The 25,283-nt window shown below is 41.4% G+C and overlaps 1 protein-coding gene across 7 annotated transcripts in view; it reads right to left on the bottom strand.

Moving 5' to 3' along the window:
- The window catches only part of ccdc18 (coiled-coil domain containing 18), a 124,454-nt gene that overhangs the window by 72,074 nt on the left and 27,097 nt on the right, over nucleotides 1-25,283 (bottom strand). For all 7 annotated transcript variants that reach the window (XM_059983902.1, XM_059983905.1, XM_059983903.1 and 4 more), the window contains 5 exons: nucleotides 12,098-12,194; nucleotides 11,894-12,015; nucleotides 10,952-11,258; nucleotides 9,788-9,906; nucleotides 6,274-6,431 (listed from right to left, as the gene is read on the bottom strand). In XM_059983902.1, coding sequence (XP_059839885.1) covers nucleotides 6,274-6,431; nucleotides 9,788-9,906; nucleotides 10,952-11,258; nucleotides 11,894-12,015; nucleotides 12,098-12,194 — 803 coding nt within the window. The remainder of the gene's footprint in view (nucleotides 1-6,273; nucleotides 6,432-9,787; nucleotides 9,907-10,951; nucleotides 11,259-11,893; nucleotides 12,016-12,097; nucleotides 12,195-25,283) is intronic.

The raw sequence follows: 25,283 nt of genomic DNA, 5'->3' as shown, positions 1-25,283 counted from the left end.
TTAATAACTCATTAGGGATTATTGATAAGCTTGTGGCCTAAGGTCAGAGGTAAGTTTTTCACACAGTGAGTGGTGGATGTGTGGAATGCACTGCCAGCAAAGGTGGTAGAAGCAGATACAACAGGCTCTTTTAAGAGACTCTTAGATAGGTATATGGAACTTAGAAAAATAGAGGACTATTACTGTGGGCCGAAGGGCCTGTAACGTGTTGTGGTTTTCTATGTTTCTAAACTAGCCCTGCTTCAGTCTAGGACCTAAATTGGTCCTGCTCCAGTTCAGGACCCTAATGGATTCTTATCTTTTTTTTTGCCTGTTTATTCTGTCCACTAAATCTCCAGTTTTGTCAAAAATATCAGGACATTGTTGCTTTCAACTGCTAATAAGACTAGATTTCAGCATCTGAATTTCACTTGTAGAGAGCCTGCATACTTTTATTCTCTAATCCCTTGAAATAATGGCCAACATTGCACAAGTTGTCCTAATTATCTGCTGCATCTGCTAGTTTTTGGTTTTTCATGTGCAAGTTTCTGCTGCAGCTCTCTACCATTCTTCTTCATTTTTCATGATCATTAAACACTTTATTCTTACTTCCGTTTTCTTATGCTCTTCAATCCCTAGCATATCCTCATGGTTTGGTTTCTCATTTTGTTTTGTAATATAAGTTAGCTTTGGTGCATCTCACTCTCTTTTCAACTAAGGATTACAAGTGTGTTTAAAGAAACGGGGTTTTAAACTCCCTATATCGACTATCCTGCTGGTAAATGTGCAATCTCTGGTGAATAAAATCAATGATCTCAGAGCTAGGGTGCTGAATCTGAGGGACTTTAGGACCACGTGTGTCCTTTGTTTCATTGAATCCTGGTTAACCCCTTCCGTACTGGATGCAGAGATTCAGATCGATGGGTTTACTATACACTGTCAGAATAGATCTTTAGAGTCTCTCAAAAGCAGAGGTGGAGGAGTATTCCTCATGATCAACTCTTCTTGGTGCACAAATATATCAGTGCTGTCCCAATTCTCTCTCCAGACCTGGAATGTCTAGTAGTAAAGTGTCGTCCTTTTTACCTACCACGGGAGTTCTCTGGGGTCATTCTGATAGCAGTTTACATTCCACCTCACGCCAATGTCAAGCAGGCTTCAGATGATCTGAGCAATGGGATCAACATCCATGAAAAAGCGCACCCTTAATGCCTTCACCATCATTTTGGGAGATATTAACAAGGCCCGCCTGAAAAAAACCACTAAGCAAATACCATCAACAGATCACTTGCAATACCAGAGTAAACAACATACTGGACCATTGTTACACCACCATCAAGAATGCCTATAGTGCTATTCCAAGCCCTCACTCCAGGAAGTCTGATCACCTAGCAGTACTTCTACTCCGAGTATAGGCAGAGACTAAAGACTGCAGCACCAGCAGTGAAGACCAAGAAGGTAAGGACAAGGGAAGCACAGGAGTGCCTACAGGACTGCTTTGAATCAGTGGACTGGACTGTATTCAGGAATTCAACTTCAAACCTGGATGAGTATGCTGCTGACTCATGAGTATGTTGTTACCAACTTCATTAAAATCTGTGTGGATGAGTGTGTGCCTACAAAGACTTACTGTACATTCCCAAACCAAAAGCCGTGGATGAACCAGGAGGTCTGTCATCTGCTGAAGACTAGATCTATGGCATTCAAGTCTGGTAACCCAGGCCTGTACCAGAAAACCAGGTATGATTTGCAGAGGGCTATTTCAAGGGCGAAGATACAATTTTGAACAAGGTTGCAGGCGATATCAGATGCACAGCAACTCTGGCTGGGACTGTAGGACATTACTTCCTACAAAGCGAAATGCAACAGCATGAATGGCTGTGAAGCTTTACCATCAGGCTGTGAAGATCCCTACTTGATGACCCTGTGATCTCTGTCTCAGAGGCCGATGTTAGACTGTCTTTAAGGAGAGTGAACCCAATGGAGTACCTAGGAAGGTTCTGAAAACCTGTGCCAACCAACTAGCAGGAATATTCAAGGACATTTTCAACCTCTCACTGCTACGGACAGAAGCTCCCACTTGCTTCAAAAAGGCAACAATTATACCAGTTCCAAAGAATAATGTGGGCTGCCTTAATAACTATCGCCCCGTAACAACACATCAACAGTGATGAAATGCTTTGAAAGGCTGGTTGTGACTAGACTGAACTCTTGCCTCAGCAAAGACCTGGATCCACTGCAATTTGCCTATCGCCACAATAGGTCAATGGTAGATGCATCTCAATGGCTCTCCATATGGCTTAAGACCAGGGGTCACCAACCTTTCTTGCACCGCGGACCAGTTTAATATTGACAATATTCTTGCAGACCGGCCAACGGGGTGGTGGGGGGGTGGGGGGGGTGGTGTTAATCACGACCGGAATATAGGTAATAAGTCAACTATAAGTCACTTATAAGTGGCTAATACACTCAATTTCATTTCTAAAAGGGTTTATCTAACGAATTTAATATTAAACACACAGCGCACATTTTCCTCACATGAATATAGTGATAAGTCAACTATAACTCACTTATAAGTCAATAGAATCATAACATTTTAAGTAACGTTTGGATATTAAACACACAGCACATATTTTCCTCATATGAACATATAAAATCATTGCATCACACCAATATCGCTGAATCAGTGGGAGCCCTGGGCTTGTTTCCTTGCAACAAGACAGTCCCATCAAGGAGTGATGGGAGACAATGATACTCAAAGGGAGTTCCTTATATCCAGTCTATTCCACAATTTAATTTTCATTGCATTCATTGCAGAAAACCCCGCTTTGCAGAAATATAATGTTGGAAATGGAAGCAACATTTTCAGTGTTTTCGTGGCTGTCTCAGGATATTCAGGCTTGACTTTGATCCAGAATGCCGGCAGAGATGTTATGTCAAACATACTTCTCAGCCCACCGTCATTTGCAAGCTCGAGGAGTTGATCTTCTTCCCACGCTGACATAGATGGACATTCACAGATGGGTCACGAACCCATTCCTTTGCATGTCTTGGGTCATTTGCGGTTGGGAAGTAATGCTTGAATTCTGTCGACAGCGAAGATAGGTGATCGTGCACCAGCTTTGAGAAGGACGGTGCAGCTTCAGTCTCTCCCAAAATCCCAGCTAATGTTGGGAACATGTCAAATATGCCCCTGTCCACTTGCCGTCCCCACAGTTCCAGTTTGGCTTTGAAAGCAGACAATTTATCTGCCAACTTGAAGATGTCATTCTCTCCTGAAGTGACAAATTGAGTTCACTGAGCAGGTTGAAGATGTCACACAGATAAGTGAGTTTTGCTATCCACTCCTCATCACTGAAGTGTGCTACCAGTGGTAACCTTTTTCCTTCAAGAAATCTCTGTAGCAGCTCTCTTAACTCAAAAACCCTGGCCAGGGCTCTCCCCCTTGATAGCCACCTGACTTCAGTGTGTAAGAGAAGGCGTTTGTGCTCTGCATCCATTTCCTCGCAAAACTGCTCAAACAGACGTGAGTTAAAGGCTTTTGCTTTGATGTGATTGATAACTTCAACAACGTCACTCTATACGCTGTTAAGATCAGTTGACATTTTTCAGCTAGCCAGCATTTCCCTGTGTATGATACAGTATGTAGACTGGCATTTAGGAACAACCTCTGTGACTCAAGTAGTGAAACCAGACAGCTGTCCAGTCATAACTGCAGCCCCATCTGTGCATATTCCAACACAGAATGACCAGTCCAGTTTGCCTGACATGTAGTCATTCAAAGACTTGAATAGTTCTGCCCCAGTTGTGTTAATTGGCAGCGGCAGTGCACACAACATATCCTCATGCACATTGTCTTGAAATATATATCGCACATAAACCAGCAGTCTTGCCTTGTTATCGACATCAGTAGACTCGTCAACCTGGACAGCATACCATGGTGCCTTATTAAGCCATTCCAATAGCTGTGCTTTGATGTCCTCCGCTATTGATTTTCCTTGAACCTGTGGTAGCTGAAAGAGAAACCTGTGCCATCTTGTTAGCTGCCGCTTCTCCCAACAGTTCACAGCACATGTCCTTGGCAGCAGGCAGAATAAATTCTTCACCAACAGTGAAAAGCTTCTTAGCCTTAACAATATGGCTAGCAACCTAGTATGACACTCTCAGAGCAGCAGCATTTCTGGAGGTGATGGCTCTCAGCACTTGCTTCTGTCCCACTTGTTCACGTTTTTTCCGCTCAAAAAACTCAACGGGTTTGTCTTAAATGCAGGGTGCTTGGACTCAAGGTGCCGAAGCAGTTTTGAGGGCTTCATTGCCTCATTCGACAGCTTGGTTCCACGGGCTTGGAGCGTGCGAGTCACCAGATGCATTAAAGCCATATTTTATGTACGACATTGTATTTTCTGCTGAAGGAAGCTTTTTTTTTGCAGTCTCGACCTCAGCTGTCTCTGCGTTATCATCATCGTTAGACCTTTTATGTCCCCTACCACCTCTTCCAAAGAAACCCTCAAGCGACGTTTGTTTTCTTACTCATCGAGTAGTTGTAGGTTAAAGACTGACTGATGACCTCGCGTGCGTTCAAGTTCAACAGTGGGTGTGACAGGGAATAAGGAAAGGTGCAGCTGACTCAAATCGTTTCATATCGCTAAATCATATCGTTTCCTCGCGGCCCAGTAACACATGCTTCGCGGCCCAGTACCGGTCCGCAGCCTGGTGGTTAGGGATCACTGCTTTAGACCATCTAGACAACACAAACACCTGTGTCAGGATGCTGTTCATCCACTATAGCTCAGCATTTAATACCATCGTTCCCACAATCCTGATTGAGAAGTTGCAGAACCTGGGCCTCTGTACCTCCCTCTGCAATTGGATCCTTGACTTCCAAACCGGAAAACCACAGTCTGTGCGGATTGCTGATAACATATCCTCCTCGCTGAAGATCAACACTAGCGCACCTCAGAGGTGTGTGCTTAGTCCACTGCTCTACTCTCTATATACACGTGACTGTGTGGCTAGGCATAGCTCAAATGCCATTCATAAATTTGCTGACGATACAACCATTGTTGGTAGAATCTCAGGTAGTGATGACAGGGCGCACAGGAGTGAAATATGCCAACTAGTGGAATGGTGCCACAGCAACAACCTGGCACTCAACGTCGGTAAGACAAATAAGCTGATTGTGGACTTCAAGAAGGGTAAGATGAAAGAACACATACCAATCCTCATAGAGGGACCGGAGTGGAGTGAGCAGCTTCAAGTTCCTGGGTGTCAAGATCTCTGAGGATCTAACCTGGTCCCAACATATCAAAGTAGTTATAAAGAAGGGAAGACAACAGCTATACTTTATTAGGAGTTTAAAGAGATGTGGCATGTCAACAAATACACTCAAAAACTGCATTCAAAGGCAGTTAACAAAAACACTCAAAGGCTTCTTCACTGTCTGGTATGGAGGGGCTACTGCACAGGACTGAAAGAAGCTGCAGAAGGTTGTAATTCTAGTCAGCTCCATCTTGGGTACTAGCCTACAAAGTACCTGGGATATTTTTAGGGAGCAGTGTCTCAGAAAGGCAGCGTCCATTATTAAGGACCTCCAGCACCCAGGGCAAGCACATTTCTCACTGTTACCATCAGGTAGGAGATACAGAAGCCTGAAGACACACACTCAGCGATTCAGGAACTATTTCTTCCCCTCTGACATCCGACTCCTAAATGGACTTTGAAGCTTTGGACACTACCTCACTTTTTTTTTAAAACAGTATTTCTGTTTTTGCACGTTTTTAAAAGAAATCTATTCAGTATACATAATTGATTTACTTGTTTATTTATTATGTTTTATTTTATTTAGTATTTTTCTCTCTCTGCTAGATAATGTATTGCATAGAACTGTTGCTGCTAAGTTAACAAATTTCACATCACTTGCCAGTGATAATAAACCTGATTCTGATTCTGAAGTGTCTGTCAATGAAAAAAACCTGTTTATTCTTATAGGTTTCAGTCATTTAACCAATGACCTGATTACATCATTTCACCTTATCTCAACTTGGGGATCCCTTATCTCACACACCTGTTAAATGCTACTGTACAAATACTTTTGAGAAACCTAAAATAAACATCCACTATTTTATACCATCAGTTAATTCCTTAAAATATGGATTTTTGCTTCACAAAAATCACACTGCCATTTTGCTGAAAACTGAAGACAAACTATGTCTATAGTGCTTTTATGTATTTTATTACAATCCTGTGATTAACTTCTTAGCTTTGCTTTTATTTTCCAAGCTAGATAAAACTTACCATTCCTTTTTCTGCTTGAGGATAGATCTGGGCTCATTCTATCCAGTGAATCTCCACTTACATCAAAAACATTAGAATATTGCGGCTTTGAGACTTTGCTGTTGATCAGACTAGATTCCAGCTTCTGAATTTCACCATCTTTCATTCCTAATTTCAGTCTAAAGGAGAACAACTTTTGTCAAATATGCCATAAAGCAAATACATGGGGTCAAACAAACAACTTTCTGACCATATTTTTACTTCACCATACTGAACTAAGGCATTTACTCAAACTTGCTAAGAGAATATAGAAAGTGCTGCATTGCAAAGATCAGTATTAAGACCACTGCTGCCAGTATACTCATAAATGATTTGGACTCGAGAATCAGAAATATGAAAATAAAATTTCCACTAAATTGGAAAAATAGATTTTACTGAGGAAAATAATTATAAAATAGTACCAAACTTGAAGAATGAGTATATAAATGGTGCATGAATTTCATCGTAAGCATCTGTGAATTACTGCCTTAGGCAGGCAGAATAAAAAGCCAAGTGTAATAGAGAAACAAGGAGTCTAAGGATGAAGTTTCAAAAGCAGCTAGTGTAGGTGTATACATAAAGATATTCCCTTCTAGTGGATGAAAAGCATATTATGTTAAACCAATAAAATTTTGGTTAGGTCAAACTTACGAGTATAATGCATAATACTGTCGGTGATATTATGATGGAAGGAAGTAATGACCTGGTGATAAACATGAGCTGGTAATTGGCTTCAGAAAGGGGGGCAGTGCACAAGCTCCAGTCTAAGTATTAAGTATTAAGGTTCAGAGGGTGGAGATGGTCTAACACTGAACATTCTTTGTCTATCAGCTCACTCCTAACTCTTCAGAATTTTTTTTGTCATAATCAGATACATTATGGAATATTTTCAACTTAACTGAATGAGTGCAGCTTCAACAACACTGTCGAGGCTGAACACAAACAACAACAAAGCAGCCGACCTAACTGACACCCCAGCAGCCAACTGTGCCATTCACTCCTCCACACTGGCACACCAAGTCTGCCCTGTGAATCATCTCCAAGACCCACTGCAGCAACTCAACTGCACTTCATCAATAGCACCTCCCAAAAATGGTAACTTTTATAACCAAAGATGAAGAAGTCAAACAGCACTGGGGAACGTCAGGACCTTCAAGTTTTCTTCAAAGCTATAAACTATATTTGACCATATATTACCCATGATTCTAAACTTGTTCCAACATCACAGAAGTAGAATGATCAGACAAAACGCAAAGCTTCAAAAGCAATTCACATGGACAGCCAGATTTGAGGAATGACTACTGGCCTTGAGAGCTGCCTGGATCATGGGAGTGAAAAATAATTGTTTCAATTTTCTGTCACAAATATAGTCCCTAACATTTTCTTTGCTGCAAACTCTGATATATTCCACTTGGTAATGTGGATCATGGCATTCAGCTCTATTATATGCTTATAACAGTCTTGCTGCCATTTCCAGAAGGATACTCGGAAGGAGTTACAGATACTCTTCTCCAACATTCACTGAAGTTGAGTACTCTAGACACTAGATGGAGCAACAGTGCAAAATAATTTTTTTAATGTCTGGGATTCCTTAAGTTCAAAGCAAATTTATTATCAAAGTACATACATGTTATGTTACCACATACAACCCTAAGATTCATTTTCTTGCAGACATACTCAATAAATCCAATAACCAAAACAGAATCAATGAAAGACCGCAATTACTAGGCAGACAACCAATGTGCAAAAGACTATGTGCAAACAGACATAGAGCCCGAGACAGACAAGAGACGCAGAGACTGAGAGACACACACACAGAGACCCAGACAGAGACACAGAGAGAAACGCACCAAGAGAGAACTCAGATAAGACATACTGTTAATCCACATCTTCTTTGTGGTCTATGAGAAGTTCCAGTGGCTTAAAAATCTTTACTGGCTTCACCCTCTTTGAATCTAATTGTTAAGTTGCTACATCGTAATTTAAAGCCAGACGTTTTATATTATTAATCAGAAAATCCATTTATAGAACAATAACCCATGTGGAGCCTACTAAGGAGGGATTCAATTATAGTGTCACTTTGTGCAGTATCCTTACTGGCTTTGCCACTTCCACACAGTTCAGATATTCTTAAATGAATTGTCCTTAAAGTTTGAATCTAAGGCAGCATTTTGGATAGATCCAGAGTGGAAGACTTATATTTACTGAAAAAAAATCCAGTGGATATCTTGTGTAGAATCGTTTGATGTAACTAATAAGGTTACAAAAACAAAACTGCTCCAGTGTGTAGCTCCTTGATTTTAATCTGAATGAACTCTGTACTTTTAATTGGTCACATTCTCCACTGCTGCTTACTGGTTCAATAGAGAATGAAGGTTTTCTTGTTTACAAAAACATTTGGCCAATATACAAAGTTATTAATAGAGATTATACCATACACACATTGGCTATAGAACATAAATTTATATACATTTTGAAGACACTTGAAGAACAGTAACTAGTACTAAAGACATGAATTCTAGTACCAGATGCAATACTACCCCAATATAGTCAAAGTACTGGAATCTGCCTGAACATATGGAAAGTTGCCAATTTCCAAGTTGCCAAGTTGCCTATTTACAAAAAGCAGGACAAATTCCATTTGCTTACTACCACTCTCAATCATCAACAGCATGATGGAAGGTACATGGGCAGGGCTACCAAGTGGCTCAACTGCATCAGCCACATGAACACTGTGACTACAACAAGTTGCTGCCTGGGTATCCTGGAACTCTCCTCCAGGCACACTGGTGCCTTTGTCCTATCTATAAGGCACATCAGGAGCATAATGGAATTCTTACCACTTTCTTGCCTGAGCGCACCGCCAAGAACTTTCTTCCTTGACTCCATCCAAGGCAAAGCAGCCCACTTCACTGAAACTACCTGAACCACGTTAAACATCAACATCCTTCACTACTGGCACACAGCAACTGCAGCATGTACCATCTATAAAATGCACTGCAGTTATTCATCCTGGCTATTCTGACAGCACTTCTCAGATGTGTAGCTGCCACCACCAAGACACAAAAGGGTAGCACGAGAAGAACACCACCATCTTGCAAGCTCCCCTTCAAGTCACACACCTTGATTTGGAAATATGGACCACGCCTTCATTGCTACATCATTGCACTTCCTACCCAGAGTACCTCCACAAGAGAGGTTGCAGCAGTTCAAGTAGGCAGCTCACTATCATCTTCCTAATGGCACTTAGCGATGGACAATGAAAGCTGACCTTATCAATGGTGCTTATACCCCAGAAATAACAAACAAAAACAAAACTGAAATTAAGTCAGGCTCAAATACCAACATCTCAGAATATTAACTTTTTAAAAAAAATCTGAGTTATCATGATTTAGCTTTTTAAAAAATGGGTATACATTCATTTTTAAAGGTTGATCAGAATTATTATGTCTATTAAAATAACATATTACAATGATCAATGTAGTTTAAAAAATACCTTGGGTCTGCAGAAAGGGAATCAGCACTTAATTTGGAGCCTTTCATTTCATTTTCCTTTCTCATTTTAAAGACATCACTGCAGTTTATTATCCCTGCACTGAATACACCACTTTCACTCTGAAACAGAAGGAATTAGAATTGAAGGACTGCATGTTTAAATTATATTCCTGAATTGATAAACAATATGCTTTGAACAGCAGGTCACTACAGACTGGAGCTTCATTCCCTGCAATATTAATTCATTTCTTAGCATACCATTTAATCAGCATCTGGCTCTCTATACTAAAAACAACATGTGTAATTTTGGACCTCAAAGTAACACCTACTTCTTTGGTAACATTCTATTATTTGTTGGTCTTGGATATGATATAGGTATGAATTGTAATTCATTAAATATTATCAATGTGAAAATAAAACAATGAGGCTTGAATTGAAAATACTTGAAAATCAGTAAATGGATGATTACAATCAATAAGCAGTTAGGTATTAATAAGAACCTTACAATAAGAAAGATTATTTAACTGACAAGAGTTAATACACTTTTGTCTGCTAAAGATGATGTGAAGAAAAACAAGCATAATCAGTGTGAAAGAGCAGAGGAATTGAATGAGAAATGCAAAGGTGCGGAGCTAATAAACAGAAACTGACAGGTGACAACAAAATAAAATCTTCAAAACAATACTTGTTACATCTTGCTGGAAAATCTGTTAATGCTAGATGATAGTTGCATAAATTATCACATGATCAGCATAGAGCTTTTCATTGTGCTGGGGAAAGCCTCAGTTAAACATGCAATATCAAAAATGATATATCTAACAATGTTGCATTCTGTTTATAATGTACCGAATTACCGCTGAGCCTATATATTCCAAGACTCTGAAGAGGGGACCTTCTGAATCATGGGGCAAGAATTCTACCACTAAAATAAGTCAAAAACACTTCTTGATAATCAAATAATTTTGTACAAACGGTAATCTTAGTCCCAGGTCTTGAAAAGGAAGAAACCAATTAATATATTGTGGACTGTAAATTAAATCTTTTGCGGTATCAGTGTTATTCGTGTCTTGAAAGGATTTGAATCTACTTGGGAACAAAAAGAAATAGCTGTCACAATGTTAAAAAATGTTTTTCATTGATTACTTCAACATTTACTCTAGTTTACCTCTTTATTTACTGTCCGATGCAGTTGCAGAAGTGACTCCAAGTTCTTCACCTCCAATTTAGTGCTCTCAAGCTCTTTACTGAACTGAAGCAACTTTTCATTTTGGGAAGCTGTGAGTAATCTTAGTTCCGCATTCTCTAGTCTCAGGCCTTCCTGATCTTTCAAAATCGTCTCTTTATTAGCCAGTTCATTTTCCAACATTTGAATCTTCTCGTTCGCATCAGATAAAACTGAATAGAACCCTGAACTTTTAGCCTCCACGTCCCTTTGAATCACCTTCAGATCGTAGTTCTGTTGCTTTAAAAGCCTATGTACATAACAAATTTTTAAAATATACCAGTATAAATGGGAATGGGTCATATGCCTTTCCACACTTAATAAACAACTTAGTAATAATTTTAATGTTGCTCTGCTGTGCAGAATTATTTCAAGCTATGATTAAAAAAGAATTAAAGGAAATAATATCCACTTCAAAAAAACTTGTTCAAGAATGCACAGAACATCTGGTTAAGCTTGCACTTCTCTATATTAACTAAACTAGTGTAAGATGAAATTTTCAACAGAAGACGGTAGGGGGAAGAGACAGAAGGTCTGCAAGGTAAAGGGAGGGTGTGCACAGGAGAGAAGGAACACATAGGATAGATGGTGGTGTGGATGCAGGAAAGAGAAGAAATGTACACACAAGACAAGTATTGTAAAGAGGTTGCCTGTAGGAAAGAGAAAGAGCGCAAGCAAGAGAACGATGGATCACGAGCGATGCAGAGCACATGTAAGAGACAGAAAACACTGCAAGGGGGTTTGTGCAAGAAAAAGAAAAGGAGAATGTAAGATAATTAGGTACTCTAGTGCGATATTAGCTACAATCACATTTTGAACTGTAAACATTACCACCATACTTGGAAGAATAGTGAAACTGCTGAAATATACTGTTGAAAGATTAACCTGATTTCTTCATTCTTTTTTTCTAATTCTTTTTCGAAGGTGATATATTTCTCGTATAACTCTTCTTTGTCCTTGCCACAGTGTTCCAAGCTGTTTTGCCAATTCTCTTCATTAGCTTGAAACTATGACAAAAAAAATAAAAGATCGAGCATTCCCACGTATTTTATGCTTACAGTCAAAAACTAACTCTACTGCCCTCCTTACCATAGTAATTTTTTCAGCAGTCTTTTCCTTGTACCGTTTGAAAGCTTCAGTAAGCTCCTCAGCATTAATGAGGGCTTCATTTCTTTGTTGCTCAGTTCTATATAAGAACAAAAATAAATTGTTTCCTTGTTAGGCTAATTATCAAACAGGTTGCAGATAATTAAGAGTGGCAATCTTGTTCATTTTAAAATGACAGATTTGCCCACTTGATTTTTGTTGAAATTCAATTGTCAATTATGTGCCTATTCTGCAAGGCTATTGTCTTCCTGAAGATGATTATATTCTCATCTATACTAATTATACACTCTTCTCTCCACTCTGTTATCTGAAAAGTTTTGAAATTATGTTTTTGATTCTCAAGTCAAATTTGTGAACATATATTTTGAGGAGTGGCTCTAGTGTTGATCCCTGAAAGTTTGACTTTCTACATAGGTAAGTAGGTAACACATCGCTGTAGGAGAATGACTCACTGAAACATACTAAAGATCAAAATGGAGCAATCTTAATTTCCTTAGAAATTTAATTGGGTAAGAGTGACCATAATATGGTGGAATTCTTCATTAAGATGGAGAGTGACATAGTTAATTCAGAAACAAAGGTTCTGAACTTAAAGGGTAACTTTGAAGGTATGAGACGTGAATTAGCTAAGATAGACTGGCAAATGATACTTAAAGGGTTGACGGTGGATATGCAATGGCAAGCATTTAAGGATCACATGGATGAACTACAACAATCCCAGTTTGGCAAAAGAATAAACCAGGGAAGGTAGTGCACCCGTGGCTAACAAGGGAAATTAAGGATAGTATCAAGTCCAAAGAAGAAACATATAAATTAGCCAAAAAAAGCGGCACACCTGAGGACTGGGAGAAATTCAGAGACCAGCAGAGGAGGACAAAGGGCTTAATTAGGAAAGGGAAAAAAGATTATGAGAGAAAACTGGCAGGGAACATAAAAACTGACTGTAAAAGCTTTTATAGATACGCGAAAAGAAAAAGATTGGTCAAGACAAATGTAGGTCCTTTACAGTCAGAAACAGGTGAATTGATCATAGGGAACAAAGGCATGGCAGACCAATTGAATAACTACTTTGGTTCTGTCTTCACTGAGGAGGACATAAATAATCTTCCGGAAATAGTAAGGGACCGAGGGTCTAGTGAGATGGAGGAACTGAGGGAAATATATGTTAGTAAGGAAGTGGTGTTAGGTAAATTGAAGGGATTAAAGGCAGATAAATCCCCAGGGCCAGATGGTCTGCATCCCAGAGTGCTTAAGGAATTAGCCCAGGAAATAGTGGATGCATTAGTGATAATTTTTCAAAACTCCTTAGATTCTGGATTAGTTCCTGAGGATTGGAGGGTGGCTAATGTAACCCCACTTTTTAAAAAAGGAGGGAGAGAAACCGGGGAATTATAGACCGGTTAGTCTGACATCGGTGGTGGGGAAAATGCTAGAGTCGGTTATCAAAGATGTGATAACAGCACATTTGGAAAGAGGTGAAATCATCAGACAAAGTCAGCATGGATTTGTGAAAGGAAAATCATGTCTGACGAATCTTATAGAATTTTTTGAAGATGTAACTAGTAGAGTGGATAGGGGAGAGCCAGTGGATGTGGTATATTTAGATTTTCAAAAGGCTTTTGACAAGGTCCCACATAGGAGATTAGTGTGCAAACTTAAAGCACACGGTATTGGGGGTATGGTATTGATGTGGATAGAGAATTGGTTGGCAGACAGGAAGCAAAGAGTGGGAGTAAATGGGACCTTTTCAGAATGGCAGGCAGTGACTAGTTGGGTACCGCAAGGCTCAGTGCTGGGACCCCAGTTGCTTACAATATATATTAATGATTTAGATGAGGGAATTAAATGCAGCATCTCCAAGTTTGTGGATGACACAAAGCTGGGTGGCAATGTTAGCTGTGAGGAGGATGCTAAGAGGATGGAGGGTGACTTAGATAGGTTAGGTGAGTGGGCAATTTCATGGCAGATGCAATTTAATGTGGATAAATGTGAGGTTATCCACTTTGGTTGCAAAAACAGGGAAACAGATTATTATCTGAATGGTGGCCGATTAGGAAAAGGGGAGATGCAACGAGACCTGGGTTTCATTGTACACCAGTCATTGAAGGTGGGCATGCAGGTACAGCAGGCGGTGAAAAAGGCAAATGTTATGTTGGCATTCATAGCAGAAGGATTTGCATACAGGAGCAGGGAGGTTCTACTGCAGTTGTACAAGGCCTTGGTGAGACTGCACCTAGAATATTGTGTGCAGTTTTGGTCCCCTAATCTGAGGAAAGACATTCTTGCCATAGAGGGAGTACAGAGAAGGTTCACCAGATTGATTCCTGGGATGGCAGGTGTTATGAATGTACCACAGCTCTGAGGGGCCGAAGGGTGCGGGGTAGCCCCCTCCTTTGTGAGAATCGCAAGATCACTATTGATTTGGGTCAGGAGACCCAGGAAATGAGAGAGAGACGTGCGGAATACCTTGACCCCCCCCCCGGCAATATAAAGCTACGGGAAACGGCCATTGTCTCTTGAAGACGAACTTGTGTATTGCAATACTGTGCTACGTGGAAGCCCTCAGGCAAAGTGGGCTGGTTGGTGGAGGGATTGCATCACCCCCAACCTGATTGACATCTGAGACCCTGTGAGTCAAGATAAAAGAGGGTCGGTGGGAACATCCCCTCAGACGCACCAGAAGAAACGCTAGCGATCCCGTAATAGTGGAAGCCGATGGGAGGAGGCCACATGCGTTCGGTTCCATTTGCCCTGGAACCGGTGGCTTTTAGCTAACAACGGGGAAACCAACTACCAAAGACTCTCGAAGGATTGGCATCATAAAAGGACTGGGCAAGTTTAACCTGTCTTTCTCTCAAGCCAAAACGCTGCAGCATGAACGAACTAACAGTGACTTTTATATTTCCATTGGACAATACATTATTCTCTAGACAACGATAGAGCTATTTCTTATTGATTATTATTATACCCGTGCTTTTAGATTTAGTATTGACGACGTATATTATCTGTATGTTTGCTTTGATATTATTTTTGTGTATCTTTATCAATAAATACTGTTAAAAATCAGACTTCAACGGACCTCTCTATCTTTGCTGGGAAGTGACCCAGTTACGGGGTTCATAACAACTTGGGATTCTCATCTGGGGATTTGATACCAAATTGGAGGGCCAGTGAATCAGGCTTGTAAGTCCAAACTTGGATCTGGTTATGCGGGTAGCCAGACAGGAAACCAGCAAAGATGGACGTGGGTGAATTTATAGAAAACCCGACTCTGGAGGCACTAGAGGCGGCCACCAAATCAGACTTGATAAATTTGGCGAAGGGGTTAATCCTCGCAGAGGTGAGGTTGTCAGTGAAAAAGCAGGAGGTGCGAAGGGCAATAACTCAGTATTATATTGGGAAGAATGTGTTTGCTGCTGAGGTATTGGAAAATATTCCTGAAAAGGTACCAGCTAGTAGGACGGCTCAGTTAGAGTTGGAGAAATTAAGGTTGGAACATGCAATTAAGGTAAAGCAGCTGGAAGCAGCTGAGAAGGAGAATGAAAGAGCCGAGAGAGAGAGGGAGCATGCGCTCCAGCTAAAGGAGTTCGAGGTGAAACGGGAGCAGGAAAGAGCTCAGAAACAAAGAGAGCATGAAATTCAGTTAAAACAGCTGGAAGCAGCTGAGAAAGAGAAGGAGAGAGAGTATGGGGAGGCAGAGAAACAAAGGAAACATGACTTGGAGATGGAGAAGTTAAGGCAAGGGCGAAGAGATCAAGGGTCAGACCGAGAGGAGCGGTTTAATGTTAGTCGAGAGTTGAGGTTAGTACCTCCGTTCGAGGAGACAGATGTTGATAGTTATTTCTTGCTTTTTGAAAAGGTGGCAGTGAATCAGAAGTGGCCCAGAGATCAGTGGGTGGCGCTGTTACAAAGTGTGTTAAAAGGGAAGGCACAGCGGGCATATACGACGTTGACCATGGAGGAGGAAGAGGAGGAGAGCTATGACAAAGTAAAGGCGGCCATTCTCCGGAGTTATGAGCTAGATCCTGAGGCGTATAGACAGAAGTTCAGAACTTTAAAGAAAGGGTGGAATCAGATGTATACCAAGTTTGCCTATGAGAAGGGTGTGCTCTTGGACCGTTGGTGCACAGCAGAGATAGTGGAGGAGGATTATTGGCGTCTCAGGGAGTTAATTCTGATTGAGGAATTTAAAGGTTGTGTTTCGGAGGATATCCGGATGTATTTGAATGAGAAGCTGAATAAGTCCATCTCAGAATTTGCTAGGTTCGCAGATGAATGTGCCGTAACCCACAAGACAAAGTTTTCCTCGAATAAAAGTTCCCAGAGAGACTGTGGGAACGATTGAGAAAGCCCGCCGGCTGAGGCAGAGGTCCCGCCGGGAGCTAGTGGTAAGGTTGAGGGGGAAAGACCAGACGGCCAGAGATTTCCGGGCTTGACCTGTTTTAATTGTGGAGAGGGGCATATTGCATCTAGGTGCTTTGCTCCAAGGAAAGAGACAGGAAAAGGGAAAGCAGCAGTCTCTATCGGATGTGCCGTGGTAATCAGTAAATCGACAAGAGAGCCCCGGGTAGACAGAGTACGAGAAGGGTCTGAGACTTGTCTCTCAAACGAAACCGTGTCTGTGAGGGAGGGAGACACACCAGTTCCAGTACGGATCTGGAGAGATACGGGGACTGAGCTATTGTTGATCAGCAGTAAGGTACTAGATTTTGGTCGCAAGATGGGAATGGTAGCTGTGAAAGGAATAAGCAGAGGGACAGAAATGGTGCCCTTACATAAGGTCATTATGGATTGTGAGCTGGTGTCTGGACCAGTTGAAATAGGGGTGCAATCAGAATTCCCGAGAACTGACGCGGACGTCCTTCTTGGTAACGATTTAGCCGGTGGTAAGGTTTGGTCAGCAATGACGTTGACAAGCCAGCCAGTGAGTGTTGCGACCCCGCCCCTAGATTCCAAGATCTATCCCGCATGCGCGGTCACTCGCAGCATGTCGAGAAAGGCAGCTGAGAAAGGGAGCAGTTTAAATCCGGCCAGTTCCGATTTGGCCGAGATGTTTTTACCGATCCTGTACCACAAGGGTTTACAGGGTGGTAAAACTAAGAGTAGTAAAGTGAAAGAGGGTAAGGGAGAGGAGGTAGACCTGCCCTTAGCGAGGAGAAAAGTTCTAGAGGCAGAAGATAAAGATGAGAAACAGCTAGAGCTATTAAAAGGTCCAGGGTTGGACCTGGATGATCTGTCTGGGTTGGCAGAACTGTTTGAAGAAGTTGAAAATACTAGAGGTGTTCCCGATAATGAAATGAGGGCATTCCTAGATGAAAAGGGTGCCCTTACCTTGAAGGGGTCTGCTGGGTTGGCAGATGAGGTTGTTTCAGCCCGTGGGGTTGAGTTTACTCCGGAAGGGAGTTGCCCAGAGAGTAGCTGGGAAAATCAGGGGAATTTAGAATTTGGACCGGGCACGGGTATTGAAAGCCTGAAAGAGGCAAATGTCCCGTTTGAGTGTGTCCAAGATGTGGATGCACGTGGTACTGAACCTAGTAATGGAGCTCAGAAAAAGTCTGAGGTATTTGATTCAGTTGAAAAGGAAGGCCATCCTTGTGGGTCAGATAGACTTGGTTCAGTGAAGAAAAGGTTAACCTTGGTCATAGTGGGAAGTGAGAGTTCCCAGGTGTTTGTGCTCGAAGGTGTGTTATAAATTAATGCGGATATCAAACGTGGGGAGATAAATATTATTGTTGAAGGAAACGGGAAATATGTAGTTCCCAAATCGAATGAAGAAAATTTAACGCCTGCGGATCGCTTACAGATTGAGTTGGAAGATGACGGGGCCCCCCGTGATATTGTTATTCCAGAGTGTGGGGTGAAAAGGCAGAATTTGAAATGCTGCTTGAACAAAGAGTTCGAACTAAAAACTAATAGCCTGAAGGGTCCTGAAGAGAGGGCTAGCAACTTGTGTAAAATTAAAGAATTGGGTGGCAATTCCGAAGATGGTCTAAGTTTGGGACACGGTGTTAATAAAATAACTCCTATGAAAGAAGCAGGCGAGAGCCTATTTCGCCAGGGTACCCAAGCTCCCCACGTGGGAACTAACCGGAAAAGAGGCGACAGTTAATGGGGACGCCATTTTTAAATAGCAAAAGCCGGTTTTACGGGATTTCGACAAAGCATGTGAATAATAAAGACAACCCCATGGAAGCCTGCCTGTTAAGTTTGAAAGCAACAGAAAGATTAGTATCTGCATGAACTTTTGTAGATACACGTAAGCTAAGATCACAACTCCTTAGTTTTTGTTTGCTGAAGGAAAGAAATAAAAATAGGTGGTTATTAAATTGAAGTCTGATGCTACAAGACTTTAGTAAGGTACAAGATGTTAAGATATAACCATATAACAATCACAGCATGGAAACAGGCCATCTCGGCCCTCCTAGTCCGTGCCGAACTCTTAATCTCACCTAGTCCCACCTACCCGCACTCAGCCCATAACCCTCCACTCCTTTCCTGTTCATATACCTATCCAATTTTACCTTAAATGACACAACTGAACTGGCCTCTACTACTTCTACAGGAAGCTCATTCCACACAGCTATCACTCTCTGAGTAAAGAAATACCCCCTCGTGTTTCCCTTAAACTTTTGCCCCCTATCTCTCAAATCATGTCCTCTTGTTTGAATCTCCCCTACTCTCAATGGAAACAGCCTATTCACGTCAACTCTATCTATCCCTCTCAAAATTTTAAATACCTCGATCAAATCCCCCCTCAACCTTCTACGCTCCAATGAATAGAGACCTAACTTGTTCAACCTTTCTCTGTAACTTAAGTGCTGAAACCCAGGTAACATCCTAGTAAATCGTCTCTGCACTCTCTCTAATTTATTGATATCTTTCCTATAATTCGGTGACCAGAACTGTACACAATATTCCAAATTTGGCCTTACCAATGCATTGTACAATTTTAACATTACATCCCAACTTCTGTACTCAATGCTCTGATTTATAAAGGCCAGTGTTCCAAAAGCCTTCTTCACCACCCTATCTACATGAGAGTCCACCTTCAGGGAATTATGCACTGTTATTCCTAGATCTCTCTGTTCCACTGCATTCCTCAATGCCCTACCATTTACCCTGTATGTTCTATTTGGATTATTCCTGCCAAAATGTAGAACCTCACACTTCTCAGCATTAAACTCCATCTGCCAACGTTCAGCCCATTCTTCTAACCGGCATAAATCTCCCTGCAAGCTTTGAAAACCCACCTCATTATCCACAACACCTTCTACCTTAGTATCATCGACATACTTACTAATCCAATTTACCACCCCATCATCCAGATCATTTATGTATATTACAAACAACATTGGGCCCAAAACAGATCCCTGAGGCACCCTGCTAGTCACTGGCCTCCATCCCGATAAACAATTATCCACCACTACTCTCTGGCATCTCCCATCTAGCCACTGTTGAATCCATTTTATTACTCCAGCATTAATACCTAACAACTGAACCTTCTTAACTAACCTTCCATGTGGAACTTTGTTAAAGGCCTTGCTGAAGTCCATATAGACTACATCCACTGCCTTACCCTTGTCAACATTCCTCGTAACTTCTTCAAAAAATTCAATAAGGTTTGACAAACATGACCTTCCACGCACAAATCCATGCTGGCTACTCCTAATCAGATCCTGTCTATCCAGATAATTATAAATACTATCTCTAAGAATAATTTCCATTAATTTATCCACCACTGATGTCAAACTGACAGGTCTATAATTGCTAGGCTTACTTCTAGAACCCTTTTTAAACAATGGAACCACATGAGCAATACGCCAATCCTCCGGCACAATCCCCGTTTCTAATGACATCTGAAAAGATCTCCATCAGAGCTCCTGCTATCTCTACACAAACTTCCCTCAAGGTCCTGGGGAATATCCTGTCAGGACCTGGAGATTTATCCACTTTTAAATTTCTTAAAAGCGCCAGTACTTCCACCTCTTTAATTGTCATAGGTTCCATAACTTCCTTACTTGTTTCCCACACCTTACTCAATTCAATATCCTTCTCCTTAGTGAATACCGAAGAGAAGAAATCGTTCAAAATCTCTCCCATCTCCCTCGGCTCCACACATAGCTGACCACCCTGGTTCTCTAAGGGACCAATTTTATCCCTCACTATCCTCTTGCTTTTAATATAACTGTAGAAACATTTCGGATTTACTTTCACCTTCTTTGCCAAACCAACCTCGTATCTTCTTTTAGCTTTTCTAATCTCTTTCTTAAGATTCCTTTTACATTCTTTATATTCCTCGAGCAATTCCTTTACTCCATGCTGCCTATATCTATTGTAGACATCCCTCTTTTTCCGAACCAAGTTTCTAATATCCCTTGAAAACCATGGTGCTTTCAAACCTTTAACCTTTCCTTTCAACCTAACAGGAACATAAAGATTCTGTACCCTCATAATTTCACCCTTAAATGACCTCCATTTCTCTATTACATCCTTCCCATTTAACAACTTGAACCAATCCACTCTCTCTAAATCCCTTCGCATCTCCTCAAAGTTAGCCTTTCTCCAATCAAAAATCTCAACTCTAGGTCCAGTCCTGTCCTTCTCCATAATTATATTGAGGCTAATGCTATTGTGATCACTGGACCCGAGGTGCTCCCCAACACATACATCTGTCAGCTGACCTATCGCATTCCCTAACAGGAGATCCAACACTGCCCCATCTCTAGTCGATACTTCTATGTATTGTTGCAAAAAACTATCCTGCACACATTTCACAAACTCTAAACCATCCAGCCCTTTTACAGAATGAGCTTCCCAATCTACGTGTGGAAAATTAAAATCTCCCACAATCACCACCTTGTGTTTACTACAAATATCTGCTATCTCCTTACACATTTGCTCTTCCAACTCACGCTCCCCATTAGGTGGCCTATAATACACTCCTATCAGTGTTACGACATCTTTCCCATTCCTCAATTCCACACAAATAGCCTACCTAGAGGAGCTCTCTAATCTATCCTTCCAAGGCACTGCCATAAGATTTTCTCGGACAAGCAATGCAACACCTCCTCCTCTGGCCCCTCCTACTCTATCACACCTGAAGCAACTAAATCCAGGAATATTTAGTTGCCAATCACACCCTTCCTGCAACCATGTTTCACTAATAGCTACAACATCATAATTCCAGGTATCAATCCACGCTTTAAGTACATCCACCTTTCTTACAATGCTCCTAGCATTAAAATAGATACATTTAAGATACTCTCCACCTCCTCCTCTCTTTTCATCCCTAACAATGCATTCAAATTTATTATCCTTTTCTTTCTTCTCCCCTACATCTTCTGGCTGAGCGCATCCCTTCTCCATCACCTGCCTTTCCTCCCTCACACACTGTCTACTTACTTGCTCTACTGGTGAACTAACCTCCTCTCCCATACTTTCCTCAAATTGATTCCCGCCCCCCCCCCCCCATCCTACTAGTTTAAAGTCTGCCCTATAGCCCTAGCAAACCTCCCCGCTAGGATATTGGTCCCCCCAGGATTCAAGTGTAACCCGTCCTTCTTGAACAGGTCACGCCTGCCCCAGAAGAGGTCCCAATGATCCAGAAACTTGAATCCCTGCCCCCTGCTCCAATCCCTCAGCCACGCATTCAACCTCCACCTAATTCCATTCCTACTCTCACTGTCACGTGGCACAGGCAGTAATCCCGAGATTACTACCTTTGCGGTCCTTCTTCTTAATTGCCTTCCTAACTCCTTATACTCTTGTTTCCTACCTTTCCTTCCCCTTTATACTTCCCCTTTCCTACCTATGTCATTGGTACCTACATGTACCACGACTTCTGGCTCCTCACCCTCCCACTTCAGGATATCTTGGACACGATCAGAAACGTCCCGAACCCTGGCACCAGGCAGGCAAACTACCATCCGGGACTCCCTATCACCTCCACAGAACCGCCTGTCTGAACCCCTGACTATCGAGTCCCCTACTACTATGGTCCTCTTTCTTCTATCCCTACCCTTCTGAGCTACAGGGCCGTCCTCTGTGCTGGAGGCCCGGCCACTGTCACTTCCTCCAGGTAGGCTGTCCCCCCCAACAGTACTCAAACATGAGTACTTATTGTCAAGGGGTACAGCCACTGGGGTACTCTCTAGTACCTGATATTAAAGGAAGTGACACTGTTTAGATGCTGAATTGAATGTATAACTATATTACTCTATAGTGAAAAGGAAAAGCTTTTGCATTGTGTTAGATTCTAAAATCCTGTAAGACTCTGTACTATTTCATTTTCACCGCTGGTGAAAACGCTTTGAAGAAAGGGGGTGTTATGAATGTACCAGAGCTCTGAGGGGCCGAAGGGTGCGGGGTAGCCCCCTCCTTTGTGAGAATCGCAAGATCACTATTGATTTAGGTCAGGAGACCCAGGAAATGAGAGAGAGAAGTGCGGATTGTCTTGAACCCCCCCCCCGGTGATATAAAGCTACAGGAAACGGCCATTGTCTCTTGGAGATGGTCTTGTGTATTACAATGCTGTGCTCCGTGGAAGCCCTCAGGCAAAGTGGGCTGGTTGAGGGAGGGATTGCATCACCCCCAACCTGATTGACATCTGAGACCCTGTGAGTCAGGATAAAAGAGGGTCTGTGGGAACAGCCCCTTCAGACGCAACAGAAGAAACGCTAACGATCCCGTAACAGCGAAAGCCGATGGGAGGAGGCCAAGTGCGTTCGGTTCCATTTGCCCCGTAACCGGTGGCTTTTACCACGGAAGAGCGGCTTTTAGCTAACAACGGGGAAACCAGCTCCCAAAGACTCTCGAAGGATTGGCATCATAAAAGGACTGGGCAAGTTTAACCCGTCTTTCTCTCAATCCAAAATGCTGCAGCTTCAATGAACTAACAGTGACTTTTATATTTCCATTGGAAAATACATTATCCCCTAGACAACGATAGCTATTTCTTATTGATTATTATTATACCCGCACTTTTAGATTTAGTATTGACGACGTATATTATCTGTATGTTTGCATTGATATTATTTTTGTGCATCTTTATCAATAAATACTGTTAAGAATAGTACCATCAGACTTCAACGGACCTCTCTATCTTTGCTGGTAAGTGACCCAGTTATGGGGTTCGTAACACAGGACTTTCATATGAAGAAAGACTGGATCGACTAGGCTTATACTCACTGGAATTTAGAAGATTGAGGGGGGATCTTATTGAAATGTATAAAATTCTAAAGGGATTGGACAGGCTAGATGCAGGAAGATTGTTTCCGATGTTGGGGAAGTCCAGAACGAGGGGTCACAGTTTAAGGATAAAGGGGAAGTCTTTTAGGACTGAGATGAGGAAAAACTTCACACAGAGTGGTGAATCTGTGGAATTCTCTGCCACAGGAAACAGTTGAGGCCAGTTCATTGGCTATATTTAAGAGGAACTTAGATATGGCCCTTGTGGCTAAAGGGATCAGGGGGTATGGAGAGAAAGCAGGTACAGGGTTCTGAGTTGGATGATCAGCCATGATCATACGGAATGGCGGTGCAGGCTTGAAGGGCCGAATGGCCTACTCCTGCACCTACTTTCTATGTTTCTAATTCAAGTTGTTAGAATTTTGATTGCCTGAACCATTTATTAAGCAATAAGTGAGCATGGGCAAAGTTAGCATCTAATAGAGATCTAAATAACTCAATAAAATTGCCATTCAAACCAAACCCCATTAGAAATATTCTCTACAATAAAAGTGTTTACAAATTTAAGTTTCTAAATTATCAATTCTAAATTATGAAAGACCACCAACAAACAGGCAGTGATCAAAATATAAACAAATAGCCTCTGAAAAGAGATTTTCTCCACTGTGATAGTATAAAGTAATGAATTTAGTATTTTTATAATCTTTTAGCCCTCAGTTTTTCATGCTTTTAAAATGCAGAGTTGTACACTGTTGGTTTTGCACTCCTTTATCACATACTCTAAAGGAAATTTTGTATAACTTTATACAACTACATGTGAAGTTCCCCACTTATGCCATTCACTTGACTGTTTTGATAATACATCTAATCTATACTGCACTTAATCAAAAAAGAAAACAAATGCAGCAGATGCTGGAAATCCGAAATAGAGAAAGCCAGAGATACTTATGAAATCAGGCATCAACCGGAGAGAAAATCTGAGGTAACATTTAAGGATGATGACATTTCATTAGCCCTATGAATAGTCAGAAATCAAACATACTTGATGTTAGAAGCCATGTGAAACAAAAGTGAAAGAAGACCTTCACCCAATCGCCACTTTATTAGGTACACCTGCTCATTAATGCAAATATATAATCAGCCAAACATACAGCAGAAATTCAATGCATAAAAGCATGCAAACATGGTCAAGAGGTTCAATCGTTACTCAGCCCAAACATCGAAATGGGGAAGAAATGTGGTCCAAGTTACTTTGACCATAGAATGATTGTTGGTGCCAGATGGGGTGGTTTGAATATCTCAGAAATTGCTGATCTCCTGGAATTTTTACACAGTCTCTAAAGTTTATAGTGAATGGTGCAAAAAATCATCCAGTGAACAGCAGACCTGTGGACAAAAACAGCTTGCTAATGAGAAACTTCAGAGGAGAATGGCCAAGTTGGTTCATGTTGACAGGAAGGTATCAGTAACTCAAATAATCATGTGCTACCATAGTGCACAGAAGAGCATCTTGGAAAGCACATTACATCGAACCTTGAAGTGAATGACCTACAGCAGCAGAAAACCATTTCAGGTTCCGCTCCTGTGGCTACTTTATCAAGTATACTCCTCAATCTAATAAAGTAACCACTGAGTGTGTGTTCAAAGGATAAAATAGCAAACTTAAAGATCTTTTTTCAAAGTGTAAAGTTCAAAGTATGCATGTGTCACACTAAGATTCACTTTCTTGTGGGTGGAGTAAAACAAAGAAATGCAGTAGAATCAATGAAAAACTATACACAAACAAATAATGACAAACAAGCAATGAGCAAAAGAAGACAACCTGTGCAAATACCAAAATAAATAAATAGTGTAAGAACACAAATTGTAGAACCCTTGAAAGTGAGTAAGTGCAGAGTCTGTTTAGTGTGTTGAGTGAAGTTAACCACATTGGTTCAGAGATGATTGAAGGTGAATAACGGTTCATGAAACTGGTGGTATT

This window comes from Hypanus sabinus, chromosome 11 (genome assembly GCF_030144855.1).
Source record: "Hypanus sabinus isolate sHypSab1 chromosome 11, sHypSab1.hap1, whole genome shotgun sequence".
NCBI lineage: Eukaryota > Metazoa > Chordata > Chondrichthyes > Myliobatiformes > Dasyatidae > Hypanus > Hypanus sabinus.
This window is presented reverse-complemented; position numbering and strand designations above follow the sequence as displayed.